The sequence below is a fragment of the Mus pahari genome, chromosome 1 (assembly GCF_900095145.1).
Source record: "Mus pahari chromosome 1, PAHARI_EIJ_v1.1, whole genome shotgun sequence".
NCBI lineage: Eukaryota > Metazoa > Chordata > Mammalia > Rodentia > Muridae > Mus > Mus pahari.
In genome coordinates, this window is record NC_034590.1 from 95,283,409 (window position 1) to 95,301,730 (window position 18,322).

Genomic DNA, 18,322 nt, shown 5'->3' on the forward strand with positions numbered 1-18,322 from the left:
GGGGAGAGGGGAGGAGGAGAGGGGGAGAGGGGAGAGGGGAGAGAGAGAGAGGAGAGAGGAGAGAGAGATAGGCCCTAGTCTTGAGGTGTCCATTGTAGCTACTTACTGCATTTGTCTGGGTAATATTAATCTAGAACAGTTCTTCAGGCTTCCTTCATCCCTCAAGACCTTGACATTTTCAAAGGAGTTACTCAGTTCTTTTACAGAGTGTCTCTCAATAGTATCTAATGTACTTCCTAGCTGTTTTCTGAGAACACAAGCTAAAGAGCATCGCTGTCTTCTTTCTGCAGGATCCGGAAGCCGGAGAGATAGACCCCTGTCAGCAACCCGCAAAGCATATGCAGCTGAGGACCGAGAGGAAGATGCCTCGGCTGTGCTGAAAGCCATCCAGGTGGAGAACGCAGCTCTGCAGCAGGTCTTCCTCAGCCAAGATCCTGAGCTACATACCAGTCCACAGCAGGTGGGGGCACCTGTGGAGTAGGGGGATCTATGGAGGGACTGGGGACACTCAAGCACAGGCAGTGTTTGAGCAACAGCCCTCTCTGACTGCAGACTGCATTTCAGGGACTGCTTATAGACAGCTGCTCTTCATCTACCCAGAGTCCCACTCAGCCACCATCTTAGATCTTCTGGGTTATTTCTAACAGCTAAGTACTAACCTGTGACTCACTGGTCATTTCCCTGCCAACTCGGGATGGCTTAGGCCTGTACTACAAAAAGGCCAGGCCAGCATGTGGTTGAATGGACAGTGTGTGGCTCTCCTGAAGCTGGTCCCAGAATGTGATCCACAGGGTTCCTACTGCTCCCCTGGCCTACTTCCCTCATTCATGCAACCGCACAGACATACAGTAACAAACTGGAAGGTCAGGGGTGGGGTAGGTCAGGGGCCTGGAGAAGTTGAGACCTTACATACTCCTCAGCATGTTGCACAGCCTCTGGATCGCCTGCTGAGACCCCTGGCCTGTCCCATTAGAAGCTCATGGTGATCCTCTGCCTGGATCACAGATGTGGGCAGTTGGGGTCACATCTTTGCAAAGTCAGCCTGGCTGTCAGCCCACACTCTTGCCATGCTGCCCTGTGCTCTCTGGAGAACCCTCTGGAGGCAGTTCTGGTTGAGCAGAACCTTCCCTGAGTGTCTTTTGTCCAGACTGTCTGGGACTTGAGGAAAGGAGCCCTGCTTCTCTGCCCTCCTTCTGTGGGAGGAATGCCTAGCAGTGGCTTTGTTCCTTCCTATGTCATCTGATACCATCTTTGCAGGATACCAAGGAACCACCAGCAAAATCCTGGTCCAGTCTGCTGAAGGCCAAGGAGGACATCCCTGAGGTCAGTATGAGGATGGACATAGATTTAACATCCCCACCCATACCCTACAAACACAGTGACCATCGGGAACTTCTCTGCTGCCTGAGCACTGGCTTTCTACCCATTTCACAGATGTGGAAGTTGGGCTTGAGGGACTTGGCCAAATTTGCAACTTGAAGCTAGAGTCCAGCCAGGCCTGCTGACTTGTTCCTTTTCCATTTCTATTTCCCAATGAGAGAACACTAAGATAAGAAGATCTTAGTTTTGAGAATAAGTAAGTTCTATCTATCTGCCCAGGCCACCCAGGCATAAAGTAAGTGAATTAATAAAGCACCCAGGAAATGTTTTTATAGCCCACAGGTGTCCCCAGTGTTCTGAATACAGAGAATACCCACACTGTAAGGATCTTACTGGTAGTCACTGGAGCCAATAGACACATGGGGACAGAGTGCCTGGGAATGAGCCATGCCTTCTCTGGCAGGTGGCCTCAGGTTGCTGCCTGGAAGGTGAACTGGGAATGACTGGAGGTGGCAATGAGCTAGCTGCATTAAGGACCAGAAAGAAGCCCAGTGTGATGGATGGGCTACTGGCAGGGGACAAACCCCAGAGTCCCCAAATGAGTTTCTTTCTTTCCCAGTTGCCTTTGTCCTACTGCATAGCAGTCATCTTGGGCAGTAGCCAGTCATTATTTCTGACTACCCTGTGATTCAGGGTTCCTGAGTAGCCTGACCCCTGACCCCCACAGGCTTCCAGCTATAACAGTCACTTGTAGACAAGTGTCAGATTCCATTCCAGTTTAGATGACAGAGGAGAAAGAAGGAAACAGAGAATCGCTGGTGAGTCTGTGTGCAGTCTGATCTCTTAGGAGGAAACTGAACCCAGGTGGGTTGAAGTAGTGAGTGGTCAGGTGACAGAAGGGCTCAGTAGCTCATAGAAGCATTATTTCCCAGAACCTCCCTGGTCAGTGATCTGAGAATACATAAGGAATTCTAAGCTGACCCTCCCCAAGCTGGCACTGTCACCTCTGTGCCCCATATATACCTGGTGGGACCAGGTACCTGAGAAGCCCATGCTTTGACCTGTTAGGGCTGCAGGGTCCCCTTGGATATCCATCTGATCAGCTTTTCTGCCCTCAGCTGCTTGCTGTCACTCCAGTGACCACCGATCCTGAGCTGTGCAGGGCAGCAGGGGGAGCCAAAGCTGTCAGCCCAACCATGGACGGAATGAGCCCTTTGGGAAGCAGGTACTCTCTAAGGCAGATGTGGAGCCTATTCCAGATGACCCACAGCAGCAGCCATGAGGGTCTCATTAACCATGGCCTTTCTTGTTGCTTTAGTCATTTTTGCTTTGACTACAAAGAGTTGAATTGGTGCACAGTTTCAGAAGTATCCTTTCATTGTGGCAGAAAGGGTGTGGTAGGAGAGAAGTTTCTGTCGTAAAAGCCAAGAAGCAGAAACACTTGTTTGAAGGAGTCAGGCAAGCTAGTCACCCAGAGGCCACTTCCCCAGGGACCCCGCCTCCCACTTTTTACCACCTTCCACTGCTGTCTTCATATCAAGAGATTCCTCATGGGCGCTTGACTGGGGCGGAGCTCTTGTGGGCTAATCCCATCTAGAAATGCCTCAGACAGAAGCCTTGAGGTAAGCCTCCTGCCCAGTGATCCTGTCCAGCTGTCCCATCATGTTATTCCAGAGCATTTTGGCTAGCAACTTTAGAGTCCCGCCCTCCCCTCAGTCCCCCAGCCCCAGAGCGTAAAAACACTGATATAGTACCCCACATAGCTTGGGAGGGAGCCCAAACTTACTTGTCACAAGAGTGACTCAAAGCACCAGTCTCCTCTGAGATTCTTTTTCTTCGTCAAAGTCTGTCCTTTAATGTGTTACAATGACCCTAAAATTACCAAGTGTTAATAGCAAAATAGACTCCCGATCTTCAGGGGAACTCGACCTCCAGAAAGCACACCAGTGTAGCCTGCAGTGCACATCTATCTTGGCACATAGGCATACTCCCAGGGCTATTGTACAGGCATATATGCATGTTGCAGGCTATACAAGTGCCTGGATGAGGAGTAGGAGGAGACTGCAGTGACATCTGAATATTGGTCACTAAGTGGCACAACCTGAGGGATCAGGCCAGAAGGGGGCAAGGCTCTCGTAACTCCGTTGCACAGAGTGAGCTGTGATAGCCAAGCCATATGGCCTCCAGTTCTCAGTCCATCCCCCAGGGAGCTCCTGTGCATAGTGTGTGGAAAGACTAGATGGCTCAAGGCACAGCTATCCATTCCTGCATGTTTGCAGACCCCAGATGGAAACTGCTCCACTTCACCACAGCCATAAATCAGAGCTCTCTCGGTTTCCAGCCGCAGGGCTGGTTTGCATCTGACAGCTCTGCAGCAGGCAACACTAGCCCTCTTCATCACTGGAATCCTCTGTGCTTTAGGGCTCTGCACCTGTGGTGTGCATAGCATCTGTAGCAAAGGGAATGGGTGGGTCTTTAAACCTGAGGTTGGCAGTTTTTGTGAAGGGCCTGTTGGGAAATCCTACAGCCTTAGCAGTTGGGGGTTTTGTTATTTGTTGCTACTTTTAACAGTGCTTAAAACACATAAAAGCCATTCTTAGATGCCAGGTCATACAAAACAGGCTGTGGGCTAGGCAGCCCTTAGTAAAGCTGACTCCTTGCTCTATCTGTGATTAAGTTCTTAGTCAGCTGGCTTCTCTACTTGGGCTGTGATTTCATTACTAATTGTCCAGCTGTTTATAAAGAGAGAGGGCATCCATTCATGCCCTTGAGCTCTCTGCAGGGTACAGACAAGCTTTCAAGTGGGTACTAAAGACCCCGTGGTCTCTTTCATGGGACTATTCTCTTGTGTGTATTCTTCATTATTGCCTCTTTGCTGAAACAAAATCCCTTTTCAGACAACAGCATAAACTTCTGGGAGTCTTGCAGACTATGGAAAGTGACACTACCCATCTCAGCCAGGTGGCTATACCAACAGAGAAGCCAGTACCAAATTCAGAGGTGAGAGCCTATACTCACTGGAACAGTCCAGTATACTAACGTTGCTCTGAAAGCAAAGGGGCCCCTTGGAGCAGTCAATTCTGGTTAGTGGTGATGACTGTGATGATGGTCATCTCAACATCTTCTTGCCAAGTCAGATACATGATTAAGCAATAGGATCAGAAGAAGAAAGGTGTAGGCCAGAAGAAGTTCCTGGTAAAAGAAAATGTAAATAACCAGTAAGCCCACAGGACAATATCCAGTGCTACCCATAGTCAAGAACAGAAACTAAGTTTGGTGGGTGTGGTGACAAATGTTTGTAATTGGTAGGCTTTTGAACTAGAGTCCAACCTGGACTATATAACAATAAACAGAGGGAGACAAAAACATAAAACATAAAAACTTAGGGCTGGTGAGATGACTCTGCAGGGGAAGATGCCTGTTGCCAAATCTGGTAACCCAAGATGGCTGCCAGAAATCAGTAGAAGGAGAGACCTGACTCCTGAAAGTTGAGTTGGCCTCTGACCTCCACATAGGTACACACATGCCACACACACCAAGTAAATAAGCAAATGTGAAATTTAACTATATAAAGTTAGCTGTAGATACTGGTAATAACCTTCTAGTGCAGTGTGATTGTACTGGCTGTGAGCAGGTTATGGGGTTGTTACATGGATGCAGTCATCCTAGCTCTGTGCACAACACAGGATGGTGACGTGTTCTACTCAGAGCCTGACATGGGGTAGGAAGAAGCCATAAATACTAGTTTCAAAGTCCGTCTTTGAGAAAACTCAAAGCTCCTGCCCTACCCCCACCGCCACCCCAGCGTGGAACAGCTGCCTCTTTAACTGAGAAGATTTACTATGAGTTATGACTAGGGCCACATTAGTAAGATCCCATATATATTAAGTTTCTGTATAGGAAACAGAAAATCCAGGGCAAGGTGACTTACATTACAAATAGAAACAAATTTCAGGCACTGGGCACTAAAAACACTGAGGGTAGGGTGGTGGGCACTGCATTCTGCAGCCAGCTAAGCCTTTCCACTTGGGTCTCCACAGAGTCATTTGCACCCCTGAGCTCCATTCCAGTATTGGTCCCACCTCTACTCTTCCTAAAAGTTGCAGAAGCTTCTAGCATTGTCTGTGAGAAGAGCATGCCTCCACAAGCCTGGGCTTCATCAACAAAACCAGTGGTCCATGGGAAAACACACACTGATTGCTTAGGAAAGGGCTAGCCCGCTGTACCAAAACCTCATTACCAAGGGAGGATATGTGGTAAATGGCTAAGCAAGAGGAGAACCAAGTGGTCTCAGTGAGGAGCTAGTGAGTGGGAGGAACCTTTGCTGGCTTAGCTTCAGCCTCTGTCTACCTGGGATACTCACAATGGTGACACTTCTCAGTTCATACTCTGGCCTCTGCATTTAGAATTTCCATGCAGGAATTGTGTGTTTCAGATTCCATTGGGCAGGGAGGGGGTCCTCAGTCCTTTGCAGGCAGTTTTCCTCCCATCTAGCTTCCTCGTTCCCCTTGAACCAGCAAACAAACTTACTTGGCCCCAGAATGCTCCACCAAGCTCAGGCTCAGGAGCCTACCAACACCAGAGTCAAGCTGGCCAGTTCTGCAAGCCTGGGACTCAGGCCCAGGGTAGCCAAGGACCTGGCTAGGACAAGGGAGCTCTGGGATTTTACAGTTCAGGTAATCCAACCTGACACTAATCTCCTGCCAGGAGCTCCAAGCTGACCTGTTCTTATACCACCACCCCCATCTCCATTCCTGTTCTCTGTGTGGCAATCAGCTTGTCCAAGCTCATGCTGGGAGTGATCACATGTCTCACTGGCTATTAATTAAAAAAATAAGTGGGGAACAGTTGCTGTTCATTTACTCAGCTCCCTGCTCACAGAACCGTTGCAGATACCGATGCTAATTAACAGAGGGCCGGTGCGCGCAGGGAAATGCACCATTTCATGAGTGGCTGATCCGTGGTGACCAGTGCTACAGTTGGGCCCTGAGGGCCTCTAGGAAGCCATGGCACAGAGTTGCTCTTTATGGATTGCATTCACGCACGCTCCCATATCCCATACCAGACAGCCTCACCAGGAAGGAGGGAGGCTTTAAGAATCAGTGAAGGAGAGTCAGGAATTGAGCCCATTTTGGCCTGAGCACACATGGGGCTCTGTGTGTGTGTGTGTGTGTGTGTGTGTGTGTGTGTGTGTGTGTGTGTGTGTGTGTGTGTGTTGTTGTTGTTGTTGTTGTTGTTGTTGGGGTCTTCCTTAATCCCCAGACTGGGACCTCCACGTAGATAGTCACATCCTGCTTTCCCCAACAGGCTGGGAATGTCAAGTGACTGACCAAGGCAGGGACTCTGGTATGTGCTGTCATACTGCACTCGGTGCGTACGCTGGCAGCTTAAGCAGCAGACTGGTCTTTCTCATAGCTGCAAAGATGGCAAGTCCAAGGTCAAGGTATTGCCTGGCTGATTTCTTCTCGGGTGCCACTCTTTGCCTTGCAAGTGGAGGCTTCCTCAGTGGACTTACATACTCAGTCTTTCCTGTGTGTGTCCCTGGTGTTAACCCCTGGGGATTCAGATTTCCTCCTTTTATAAGGCCTCCAGACAGATGAGAAGGGGGGCCTCCCCAGCAGCCTCATTTGGTTTAATCACCTCTTAAAGGCCCTGACTGCAAACAGTCACATCTTGGGACCTGGCCATTAGGGTTTCAGCAGTGGAGTTTGGGGGAACCCAGCCCACCTGCCATCTTCAGATATTACAGCATGCCCCTGGGCCATGAATACTGCAGAAGGGCAAGAAATGTATGTTCAGGCAGAATGCAGTCTTTTACAATATTTTTTTTTCATTTGAAGGCCTCATAGTGGGATACTTAGTAAGTGTTGGTGGCACAGTTGTTGTATATATCCCTGTTTATTTTTCTGTATGAGAGCCACAACCAACCCAATCCCTATGTTTTATTTATAATTTTAAATACGTATGTTTTATTTACTATTTGTGTGTGTGGGGGGGTGTGTAGGTTAGAGAACATCTTGCAAGTCAGTTCTCCTTTTCTACCATATGTCTGGGTATCAAACTTGGGTTGCCATATTGGTAGCAAGTATCTTTACCCACTGAGTCATCTCTCCAGTGCACTCCCTGTTTTAGACACTGTACAAATAGGAGCTCTTGCTAGCCTCACAAGAGCCACAGTGGGCAAGTGCTGTGGTTCTCTGCAGAGCCCTGGTGGACTGAGGCACCATGAGTCTGGACACTGGATGAAGGCCTTGGTGGGTAGAAGCACTAAATTCAGGCTTGCTGCCCTTTGGTATTTTCTCTTCAGGAAAAGTGGAAAGCAAGAGTAGATGAGATCGAAGATGCCATCTATGTGACTATGGAAATCCTGTCTAACTGGGGCAATGCATCATGGGTGGGTCTCACGGAAGTCCAGTTCTTTGACCTGAACAACATAAAGCTTTATGTCTCACCTCATGATGTGGACATCCGGAACGCAGTGTTGCCAGGCGAGCTGGGGTGCCTTGTCAACAGGGACTTAGTGGTAAGTGATGGGTTACTGGGCTTTGTTCTGCTGTGTATTTTGGTGTGTGTTCTCTGCACCAATGAGGGTGTAGTTTGGGGTTGGGGAGGAATGTTGTCATCAACCCTAGTCTTTCTCTGCAGCCCAGTGAGGAGGAACCTTTGGGAATGGCACCCTCTGAGGCACCAGTGTGTTTCTTCCTGAGGTCTTGCCTAAATAGCTGCTCTATATCCTGCTGTGACTACTAAACATAGGCCACTAGGTGTCACTAAGGCCAGTGTCATTGTTTTGTAGATAAAGAAACTAAGTTGGAGATGGGCATGCAAGTGGCCAGGGTCACACAGAGGAAGCTAGTGGGACCAAGTTCACAAACTGCAGGCTGGTCTATACACTGTGCTCACACCACCTCAGGATGCTGCTTCTTGAACCATGGCTCCATACCCAGCAGACTTTGAATATATTTTCCTTTAGATAGTCAATAGAGGTTGTTTTTATAAGCAAAGGTATTTTCCCTTGTTTCCATCTTTTGGCTGATATTTGTGGGGTTTGTTTGCTTGCTTGTTTTTAAGTCAAACTCTTGCTATATTGCCTGGGCTGTCCATGAGCTCACTGCAGAGCCTAGAATAACTGAACTAACAGTCCTCCTCTGATTCCCTAGTTCTGGTGTCATAGGTACAAACCACAATGCTTGCTTCTTCCCATCACTGTCAAGTTAGCAGCACATCTAGCCAAATGGCCTTCCTGTGCTGTGTCAGATTGCCTTGGAAGAGCCTGTGAACCAGAGAGCAGAGCAAGGGATGGGACAGGTCACAGGTGTTCTTCTGTAGCTCTTAAAGCCATGTCACAGCCCAACTGATGTATTCTACTGTGCTGGTTGACTGTTTTCAACTTGACACAAGCTTGGGTTATCTAGGAAGAGGAACCTCAGTTGAGAAAAAATGCCTCATTCAGATTGGCCTACAGGCAAATCTGTGTGGTATCTTGATTAGTGATAGATGTGGGTGGGCTGGATCCTTACTTGGACAAGTAGTCCTAAGCAGTATAAGAAAACAAGCTGAGGAGGCCATGGCAAACACACCTGAAGGCTTCTGCTCCAATTCTTGCTTCAGAGTTCCTGCATTGAGTTTCTTTCCTAGCTTTCCACAAAGATGGACTATGATAGGACTTGTACACTAAATATATATACCCTTTCCTTCCCCAAGTTGGGCTTGATCGGTGTTGTATCAAAGCCACAGAAACCTAACTAGACCCCCCCCCCAATTGTTTCCTTAAAGTACTGAAAATGAAAAGAGCTGCTACACACGCAGGCCTTACCCTGGGCCAGGTACAGCTCTTAGTGCTTCTTCTAAGATCTTGATGTCCCTAACTACAGACTGGAGGTGCAGACAGACTGAGGTCCAAAGCCAGTTCACAGCCTCTGCCCACAGATGACTCCCTTAGCTTTGACTTGGTTTCTTGTCTATCAAGGGAGCATGATACTGCACACCTAGTCAGTGCTGGAAGGGCCATGTAAACATGGATGAGGCGATCACATCAGTCCCTCAGTTAAAGAAGAAAAAATGGGAAGGGGGAGCTTTAAAATTCTCAGCTGTTGCTCTTTCTGTGTGATCTTAGATAACTTACCTGCTATCTCCAAGAGTCTGCTTTCTGCTCTCTTTAAAATAGGAGATGGGAGGTAAATTAATCTGTTAAAAACTTTAGATTTTCAGCAGTAGAAACTGAGTTTGGCTCACTTTAGTATATTTTTAAGATTTTTTGGGGGGGGGGAGATTTATTTTTACTTTATGTATGTGAGTATTTGCCTTTTTTTTTTCTGTATGTATACCAAGTGTGTGCAGTGCCTGCACCAGATCCGGTGGAACTAGAGTTACAGGTGTTTCTGAGCCACCATGTAGGTACTAGGAACCAACCCCAGGTCTTCTGTATGAGCCACAGTTCTCTTAACTGCACAATTATCTCTGCAGTCCCACTTGAGCATATATTTTTAAAGGACATTTGTTATATAACGGCAGCATAGTAGCAGGCATTTGTAGACCTGATATTCAAGAGGAGGCTGAGGCAGGGAGGATCTGGTATTTGAGACTATTCTTGCAGTACCTTGTCTCTCACCCAAAAATAAAGGAAAAACAAACAAACAAACAAACAAACAAAAACCCCAAGGCTTGGGTACCACTTAGTGGTAGTATATTTCTTATCTAACATGACCTGGGTCCTATGTTCTATCTACAGCTCTACCAGAAAGGAAGGGCAAGAGGAAAGACTGGAGGAAGGGAGGGCAGCCAGGCATGTGATGGCATGTGCTTTTAATCCCAACATTTAAGAGGCAGAGGCAGGCTAATCTTTCAGAGGCCAGCCTGGTCTAGCAGTGGCCATCTGTAACTAGAGAGGCTAAGACCCCAGTAGCTGCTTGGTCTATGCAACTGTTTGCCACAGTAGTCCCAATTGGATGCAGAATGCCTGAAGGATTCCTAGAGGGCCAGAGGTCTTCTTAAGTCCTGCTGAATGACTGCAGAAGCTGTGCTCAGTGAAGGATGGAGGCAACTTCAGGATATGTACTCATCAGCAAAAGCAATAGTGAGCTAATGAGGGAAGCAGGCAGGATGGCCTGATCCTCAGATTTCCTTGTATCTTGGGGCCCCACTTTGGGGAGAGTTTTTCTCTTCAGCTAATTCTTCCTAGAAGTACTCTCACAGAAAAATAACAATTAACAGTTGCCTTTTGTCCCTGTGTGGATGGGGCCAACAGTACCCCGTCTGCCCCCTGCTTCCTTCTCCAGTACCCACCTCCATCATCCCCATATTTCTGTGCACACTGGTTGAGATCATCTACGTTTGGATTTCAGCCCAAGTATCACTTTCTCAGCAAGGCTTCCCACCCTACCAGGGAGGGAAATTTTTTTATGGTGTCATTTTTTATTCTCCTCAAAGCCTGTCTCACCAGAACACACACTCCTGTGTGTATCTGCCTCCCCCATTTAACTGATAAGCACTTGTCTGTCCTTGGCCATACCATATCCTCAATACACAAAATCGCATGCTGCACAGATTTAAACTTTTTATTTGGAAATGATTGTAGACTTAGAAAGTTGTAAAAATGATGCAGAAAAAAAAAAAGACTATCAATAGAGAAAAATCAATGGAACCAAAGTTGGCTCTTTGAAAGGATCAACAAAATCAAAAACCTTTAGTTAGACAATAAAGGAGGAAGCAAAGGTTTCAATGAATATACTGGGACTATCACTACTTATCTTACAGAAATAAGGATTATAAGACTGTATGCCAATAAGTTAGATAACCTACATGAACTGTATAAATGCCAAGGAGGGCAAATTACCAAAACTGACTTAAGATGAAATGGAAAATCTAAAAAGACCAATCCAAAGAAAGAACTTGAACTTGAACTGATCATCAAAAGCCATAGGGGAGCCTGCCCACCAGATACTTAAAGAGTGAGCATTTGACTGTCCCTTCAATATTGTAAAATATAGAAGAAGATGGGGCATATCCCAGAAGATTCTCTACTGAAACCAACAGAAACATCAGAACAGAAAACTGCACGCCAGTGAGTACACAGGAAGATACTCAGCACATACTTTTTGACACCTCAAATGAAGTCCACTATGGGACCCAGTCATATCCACTGGGATGGCCAGAAAAATGACAAATCCTGTTGAAAGTGAATAGACCAGCCGCTGCAAGGGAACAGTGTGTCAATTCTTTAGAAAGTAAGGAACAGAGCTACTCTGTGGCCTAGAAGTTCCACTCCTGGGTATAGAACCAAGAGATGTGCACATCCAAAAAAAAAAAAAAAAAGTAATGGAATCTCTTGATAGAAGATGGAAATAACACAGCAACACAGACTGATGGACAGAAAATTGAAATGTGATGTCACCATACAATAGACAAAACTCAGCTATGAGAAGGAATGAATTGCTACTACAGGATACACATGCATGGTGAACCTTGAAAGATAAGTGTTACAGGAAACAGTCTAAACAGATCCACAGATACAGGAGCAGGGCATGGGAGTATATGGCTAATAGGTGCCATGCTCCACAGTGGGAAGTAAAGTATGCTAAGCAAAGATGGTGATGCTAGTTGTGGAGCCTGTGAATATGCTGGGAAATCATGGATTACACACTCGAAAATTGTGAGTTTTTCCCCTGTGCCCATATGTTTAAGGCTCTTCCCCACTTTCTCCTCTATAAGTTTCAGTGTATCTGGTTTTATGTGGAGGTCCTTGATACACTTGGACTTGAGCTTTGTACAAGGAGATAAGAATGTGTTGATTTGCATTTTTTACATGCTAATTGCCAGTTGAGCCCACACCATTTGTTGAAAATGCTATCTTTTTTCCACTGGATGGTTTTAGTGCCTTTGTCAAAAATCAAGTGACCGTAGGTGTGTAGGTTTATTTCTGGGTCTTCAATTCTATTCCATTGATCTACCTGCCTGTCACTATACCAATACCATGCAGTTTTATCACCATTGCTCAGTAGTACAGCTTGAGGTCAGGGATGGTGATTCCACCAAAATTTCTTTTATTGTTGAGAATAGTTTTTGCTATCCTAGGTTTTTTGTTATTCTAGATGAATTTGCAAATTGCTCACCAATGGCTTGTGCTGTAAAAATCAAGAATTGACAAATGGGACCTCATAAAATTGCAAACTTCTGTAAGGCAAAAGACACTGTCAATAAGACAAAAAGGCAACCAACAGATTGGGAAAAGATCTTTACCAATCCTACATCTGATAGAGGGCTAATATCCAATATATACAAAGAGCTCAAGAAGTTAGACTCCAGAGAAACAAAAAACCCTATTTAAAAATGGGGTGCAAACAAAGAATTCTCAACTGAGGAATAACGAATGGCTGAGAAGCACCTAAAAAATGTTCAACATCCTTAGTCACCAGGGAAACGCAAATCAAAACAACCCTGAGATTCCACCTCACACCAGTCAGAATGGCAAAGATCAAAAACTCAGGTGACAGCAGATGCTGGCGAGGATGTGGAGAAAGAGGAACATTCCTCCACTGCTGGTGGGATTGCAAGCTGGTACAACCACTCTGGAAATCAGTCAGTCCACTTGCCCCAGGGTTCCACAGGGCCTCTCACTGGAGCATGGCTAGAGGCTACCATGATACAGGGTGGGTGCTACACATGTTCTGCCTGCTGGCCTGGCACTGGGGTGTGTCAGGACTCAGCGGTTAGCTCCTAGCTTCTCCCCACCAGGGCCTCATATAGATTCTGTCTAAACAGGAAACATCAGAAGGCCTGGCCACTAATGAGCCCGTGAGTTAGCCTCAGGTTAATGCGCTGGGGTTTTGAATAATACAGTGCCCACTTAGTTCTCCTGCCTTTCCTTCTTCTGAGAGAAATGAGAAGGGAAATGGACTCCTGCTCCCTTTCTGCCACAGAGGGAGGGGTGAGCTTACCTGCCAGATTTTGAGATGAGGTCTCTGAGCCCTAAACAGCTGCTAGGAACACAGAGTTCTAGCCCAGCCAAGGTGCTCCTAGAGTAAGTCAGCATCCCTTGAGCCCACAGAGCTGTCCTTCCCTACCCAAAGCACCATCATCAGGAGACAAGAAACCCTAACTGTTCTTGTAACTGGAGCCAGGCTTCAGAACCGGAGTCAGTAGCCCCCCTCCCCTGCTGCCCATCAAGAGGCACATTCCTAGTAATAAGTCTTTAAGATATTCTCAGTACCAGGTGATGCCTGTTTAGAGTAAAATGTCTACCCCACTCCCCCAGTATTCCAAAGCCAAGATGTCTGTGGGACCAGTCAGGACCTAGGAGGGATGTGAGGGATGTAGAGAGTAGTGATTAATTAGTGAGGACTGAGGTACTGAGAGGGTTAGCCTAGCTTAAGCAATACTGAACCCCAGACCCAGCTGTGTGGGATTAAGTACCAAGCATTCTGAGTCAGTAGAGAATCCAGAAACCAAGCTCTCAGGGGTAAGCCACCCCATTTCTTAGTTCTGGCAATGAATTGGTCCCTCTTATCTTTCCTTTCCAATGTCTCCTGAAGCAGACAGATACCTTTTAACCAGATGCAGGTAGTTCCTTCTGTAAGGCTGAAATTAGGACAGATGCTGGGAAACCCACGTCACTTAGCCACTAGGTTAGTCCCCGCCAAGAAGCTGTGCCTAATGTTGGCGTTCAGAAATGAGACTAGGGGTCCCCTTCCTGGCTGCTCAGGGGAGAGGCCAGGGTCACAGGGGAAGGGGAATAAGGAGCCAGTTGATAGCTTGTTGGACTCAGGGTGAAAGTGTAGGGAGCCTGGTGGGAGCAGAGGCTTCAGTCAGGCAGTGCCCAGCCAGCTGCCAGGGCTGTGTGTCCAGGAACAGCTATGATTTCAGAGTTTCTTTTGTTTTAATTACATTCATTGTATGTTTGGGGCCGGATGGGGGAGGTCAGAGGAGTAATTCTTTTTTGTTTTGTTTTTGTTTTTTTCGAGACAGGGTTTCTCTGTGTAGCCCTGGCTGTCCTGGAACTCACTCTGTAGACCAGGCTGGCCTCGAACTCAGAAATCTGCCTGCCTCTGCCTCCCAAGTGCTGGGATTAAAGGCGTGCGCCACCACATCTGGCTCAGAGGAATAATTCTTAAGAGCTGGTTCTCTCTTTCCATCTTTGGGTCCCAGGGATCAGACTCAGGTTGATTGCCTTGGCAACAAGTGCCTTTATCCACTGAGCCATCTCACTCGCCCAGCTGCAGCTTTTGTTCCAGAGAATGTAGAAATATCCTAGGAGGTGACTGGAGCAGAAAGTCCCCCGATTTGGCTTTACCCATATGCCACCAAAGCTCTCCCATGGGAAATGGTGTTGGTGAGGATGAAGATACTAGCAAGCACCTGGCTCTGGTGCCCTGTGTCCTCAAGGACAGCCTTGGCAACACTCTGGCTGCCCCCTGCCTCACACAGGAAATACAGACAGAAGCCCCCCTGCACTTGGAAACCCTGAAAGGAGCAGCCTGCTCCATGCCACGGCCCTGTTCCAGCACATGGCTCAGACATTGCTTTTTCTCCTCTATTCTCAAATTTGAAAAAATCCATAGGGTTTGACAAAAGAAAATCAGAGGCTCTGCTTGCCAGGCTAATCAAACATCGCCAGCAGAGGCTTTCTCTAGGCCCCCCCCCCCGGCACCCCTCCCCACACCCAGTGCCCTCCTCAAAGCCCATTAAGCTGATTAAAAGAAAGCCTACTGCATTTTGAGTTCCATCTGTCTGGCAGCTTTTTGCAGGGACAGGGTTGTTGGCGCTATGAAGCGCAACTGGAAAGGGGTGAGAGCAGAGGGCAGTACTTACTATGGAGATAAAGTGGCCCTGCCCAGGCTGTGGATGTCTGGTAGTTTTAATTAACCAGAGTCCCTGGCCTTTTGCCCTGAAGACAGGCAGAAATGTCCCTAACAGTTCCCATCCCTTGGCATTTCAGAGCAAGAAGGACCCCACTGTGTGGACCTGCCCCTTCCACCCACCACTTCAGCTCTATTTCATTATTCACAACATGCGACAGCTTCGTGACTTCGGTCTGGCCACGATCAAGGTTCGGAATTACTGGACAGCAGATGGGGTAAGTAGCAGGTCTGCCTCTTCACAGCTCACCTGGTGGTGCACACACTTAGCAAATTGCCAGTGGCTTGAGTTCTAAATGAGTCCAACAGGAGCAGAATGTACAGCTCCTAAGGTTTAAGAAGTGACCATGATGATGCTCTATCTCATGTCATTCTGAAAAGATGAGCCTATGTACTCAGACTCCAGACCCATTCATTTAGCACCATGTCTAGTTAGTTAATATGCAGTGACAGAGCTTGGAAAACTGGAAAACTACTTTTTTTTTTTTTTTTTAAGACAGGGTCTCTCTATGTAGCCCTGGCTATCCTAGAACTTTCTCTCTATAGACCAGGCTGGCCTCAAACTCAGAGACATTCTCCTTCCTCTGCCTTCTGAGTACTAGACTAAAGATGCTCACACTGTTGGTAATTTGGTAGAGATTCCATGTGTCAGACCAGGCTCAGGTGTACCAGGCCATAGAGGTTTGGAGCTAGCTCTTCATGGCTAGCTCTCACCTTGGCTGCAGGCCCATTTGGTTCCAGAGTCCACCCTTGCTCAGTACCCTACACTGTCCTGCCCTCATCCTTCCTTCTCCAGCCTGTTCTTCATGAGTTGATCTGCTTTAGTTCTTCACCTCTGTGAGCACACCAGGGGCTGCCAGCCTCTTGATATGTTCTGAGGAGACAGATACAGAAGGCACAGGCTGCCCTGAAGGCAACTGTGCTGAGCTGCTGACAGACATGCTGTAGACAAATCATGCAGTATGCTGAAGCCCTGAGCAAGGTGAAGCAGGCACCGGGTGTCTCCCATGGAGGTGCCAGAGGACCCCACAGGCACAGAGTTAGCAAGAAGGGCCAGGCGCTGTCAGACTGCTTTCTTTCCTTCTTCAGTAAACTCGGGGTCAAGAATGGTCATAAAGCAAGACATAGGGACTAAAGCACTGGAAAGATGGTGAGTGGAAGCTGATTCCAACCTCCATCTTGCTAACAAGACACTATGGAACTGTGGGATCTGTGGCTGTTTGTAGCCAGAGAGGGAAGACATAGCTTCAGTGAATGGCCTCGATAGAGGAGACCCAGGCCATATTGTTGGCACGTCTAACCATTCCCAGAGCTTGGGAACTGTTGTGGGGTGGTTTGATTTTATTTGTTCCTTCATTTGTTTATTTTATTTATTCCTTCATTTCCTGTTTGTTTATCAAGAAAGGACCTTATTATGTCGTCCAGGATGACCTGGAATTTACCCTGTAGCCAAATCTGTCCTTGAACTGTTAATCCTCCTACATTAGCTCTCCAGTCTGTCTCCAGCAGTCCCTAGGGAAACCCTGTCATACTCTCTTATGCTTCAAACCATAGAGTTCCGTTTGACCCAAGTATCAAGATCAGACTGCTGGTGTGACATCTGAGCCTCCTAATGGTCCTGCTCCAGTCTCTGCCTCCCCTGCTCATGCCAGGCATCCTGAGTGCAGGCTGCTGTGGTCACACCCTTGTCCCTGCCTACCTCCCCATCCCACTCAGCTCCAGATGCTTGGCCTGCAGATTTCTCAAAAGCCCAGGGGATGGTTTCTCCAAGACTCTGCCCCTGCCCTTGAGCTACTTCTGGGCCTTGTGAGCCTCCCTGTCCCCCTGAATAAGTTGTGGGCTCCAAGACAGTAGGATTAGAGAGAGGTACCACTCATCTATGCTAAGGAGATGAGCAGTTGACAGATGGGTGAATGAATGAATGGGTTAGTTTGCTTTTCTATAGTCCATGAACAGCTGTGTTGCCCTTTCTTATACCCAGGTTGAGAGGGTACAAGGATTTGAGAGTTGAAGCGAAGGTGACCATTCTCCAAAAGAGCCCTTAATACCATCTTCCTCTCCTCTGTCCTCGCCCTTTCTTCCCACCCTCCACCCCTGCTCTTCTCCCCTCTAGTTCTTTAAGCAATCAGCCTCCACCTATGGCTAGCACATGTTTTCAGCACCCACCAAGTTCTGAGCACCACAGACCTGGAGAGCCCAGGTGGATACAGTCCCTATGGCTCTACTCAGGGGCCCTACTGCCCTGACCAGCAACAGGAAACTCCCTTTGCTTTCTGTCTTTTGAAGTCTTTCTTTCTCAATAAATTCCTAAAGTATAAATTTGAGAAAAGTAAGTATCTGGGTTATGTAAGGATGACCCCCAAGGACCTGGGATCTGTGAGCTCCCCTCCTCCCTGGCCATCTCTTAAGTGCTCAGAGCCCCATGACCATTCTGTTGAGGGTCCCAGGTTTGCTAGCATTTTCCTGCATGTGTTCCCCACATCTGATTCTAGAATGTGAAGTGAGCTGCTGCAACTCGCCCAAGCCCATGCCCCATGGCTCACCATGGTTTTGGGCCTAATTTACACAATGGACCACCATACTGAGAAATTGTGTGCCTCAGCCAAGACAGGCCCTTATTTACCTGTACTTGGCTTTCCTGGGACATGCAGAATACTAAAGGGGCTCAGGGCCCTGTGAGTCAGGGGAGTGTTGGAAGCTTACTGTGGGTGGGAACGTGGGGTTCTGACACCCAGGGCAGAGCATGGAGCAACACTGCAGAATATTGCTTACATGACACACAACCATCTGTTGCCAGAACTTACCAGTGGCAGAAAAACCCAAACAAATGCAGCTGTGGCTTGGTCGATTTAATATTCTCCAGAGAACACTATTGCTGTGTGTTTTGGAGGAGATAAAATGAGAGTTTATAGGGAATATAGCTTAGCCTGCAGACACAGCTTGTTAATGCAGTGTTTTGTGTACGGGAGTCTGAGGAAGGAAAGTTAAGTGGAGCGACAAGGCTGACTTGGGATGAGGAGAGTCCTTGACTGGCATGTGCTGGCTGTACATCCTTGGGTTAACATTTACAAGCTCCTCTCATGAGGCTGCACTGTGAGTGTGAGCTGCTCTGAGAAGAGGGACTTGGTAGGGAAGAACAGGAGGCCACA

General features: G+C 47.5%; 1 protein-coding gene across 4 annotated transcripts in view; it reads left to right on the forward strand.

The window, feature by feature from the left end:
• Positions 1 to 18,322, forward strand: part of Kiaa0556 (KIAA0556 ortholog) — a 171,147-nt gene that overhangs the window by 107,354 nt on the left and 45,471 nt on the right. For all 4 annotated transcript variants that reach the window (XM_021197601.2, XM_029542828.1, XM_029542815.1 and 1 more), the window contains 6 exons: positions 291 to 460; positions 1,258 to 1,323; positions 2,439 to 2,545; positions 4,218 to 4,320; positions 7,628 to 7,843; positions 15,254 to 15,391. In XM_021197601.2, the coding sequence (XP_021053260.2) occupies positions 291 to 460; positions 1,258 to 1,323; positions 2,439 to 2,545; positions 4,218 to 4,320; positions 7,628 to 7,843; positions 15,254 to 15,391 (800 nt within the window). The remainder of the gene's footprint in view (positions 1 to 290; positions 461 to 1,257; positions 1,324 to 2,438; positions 2,546 to 4,217; positions 4,321 to 7,627; positions 7,844 to 15,253; positions 15,392 to 18,322) is intronic.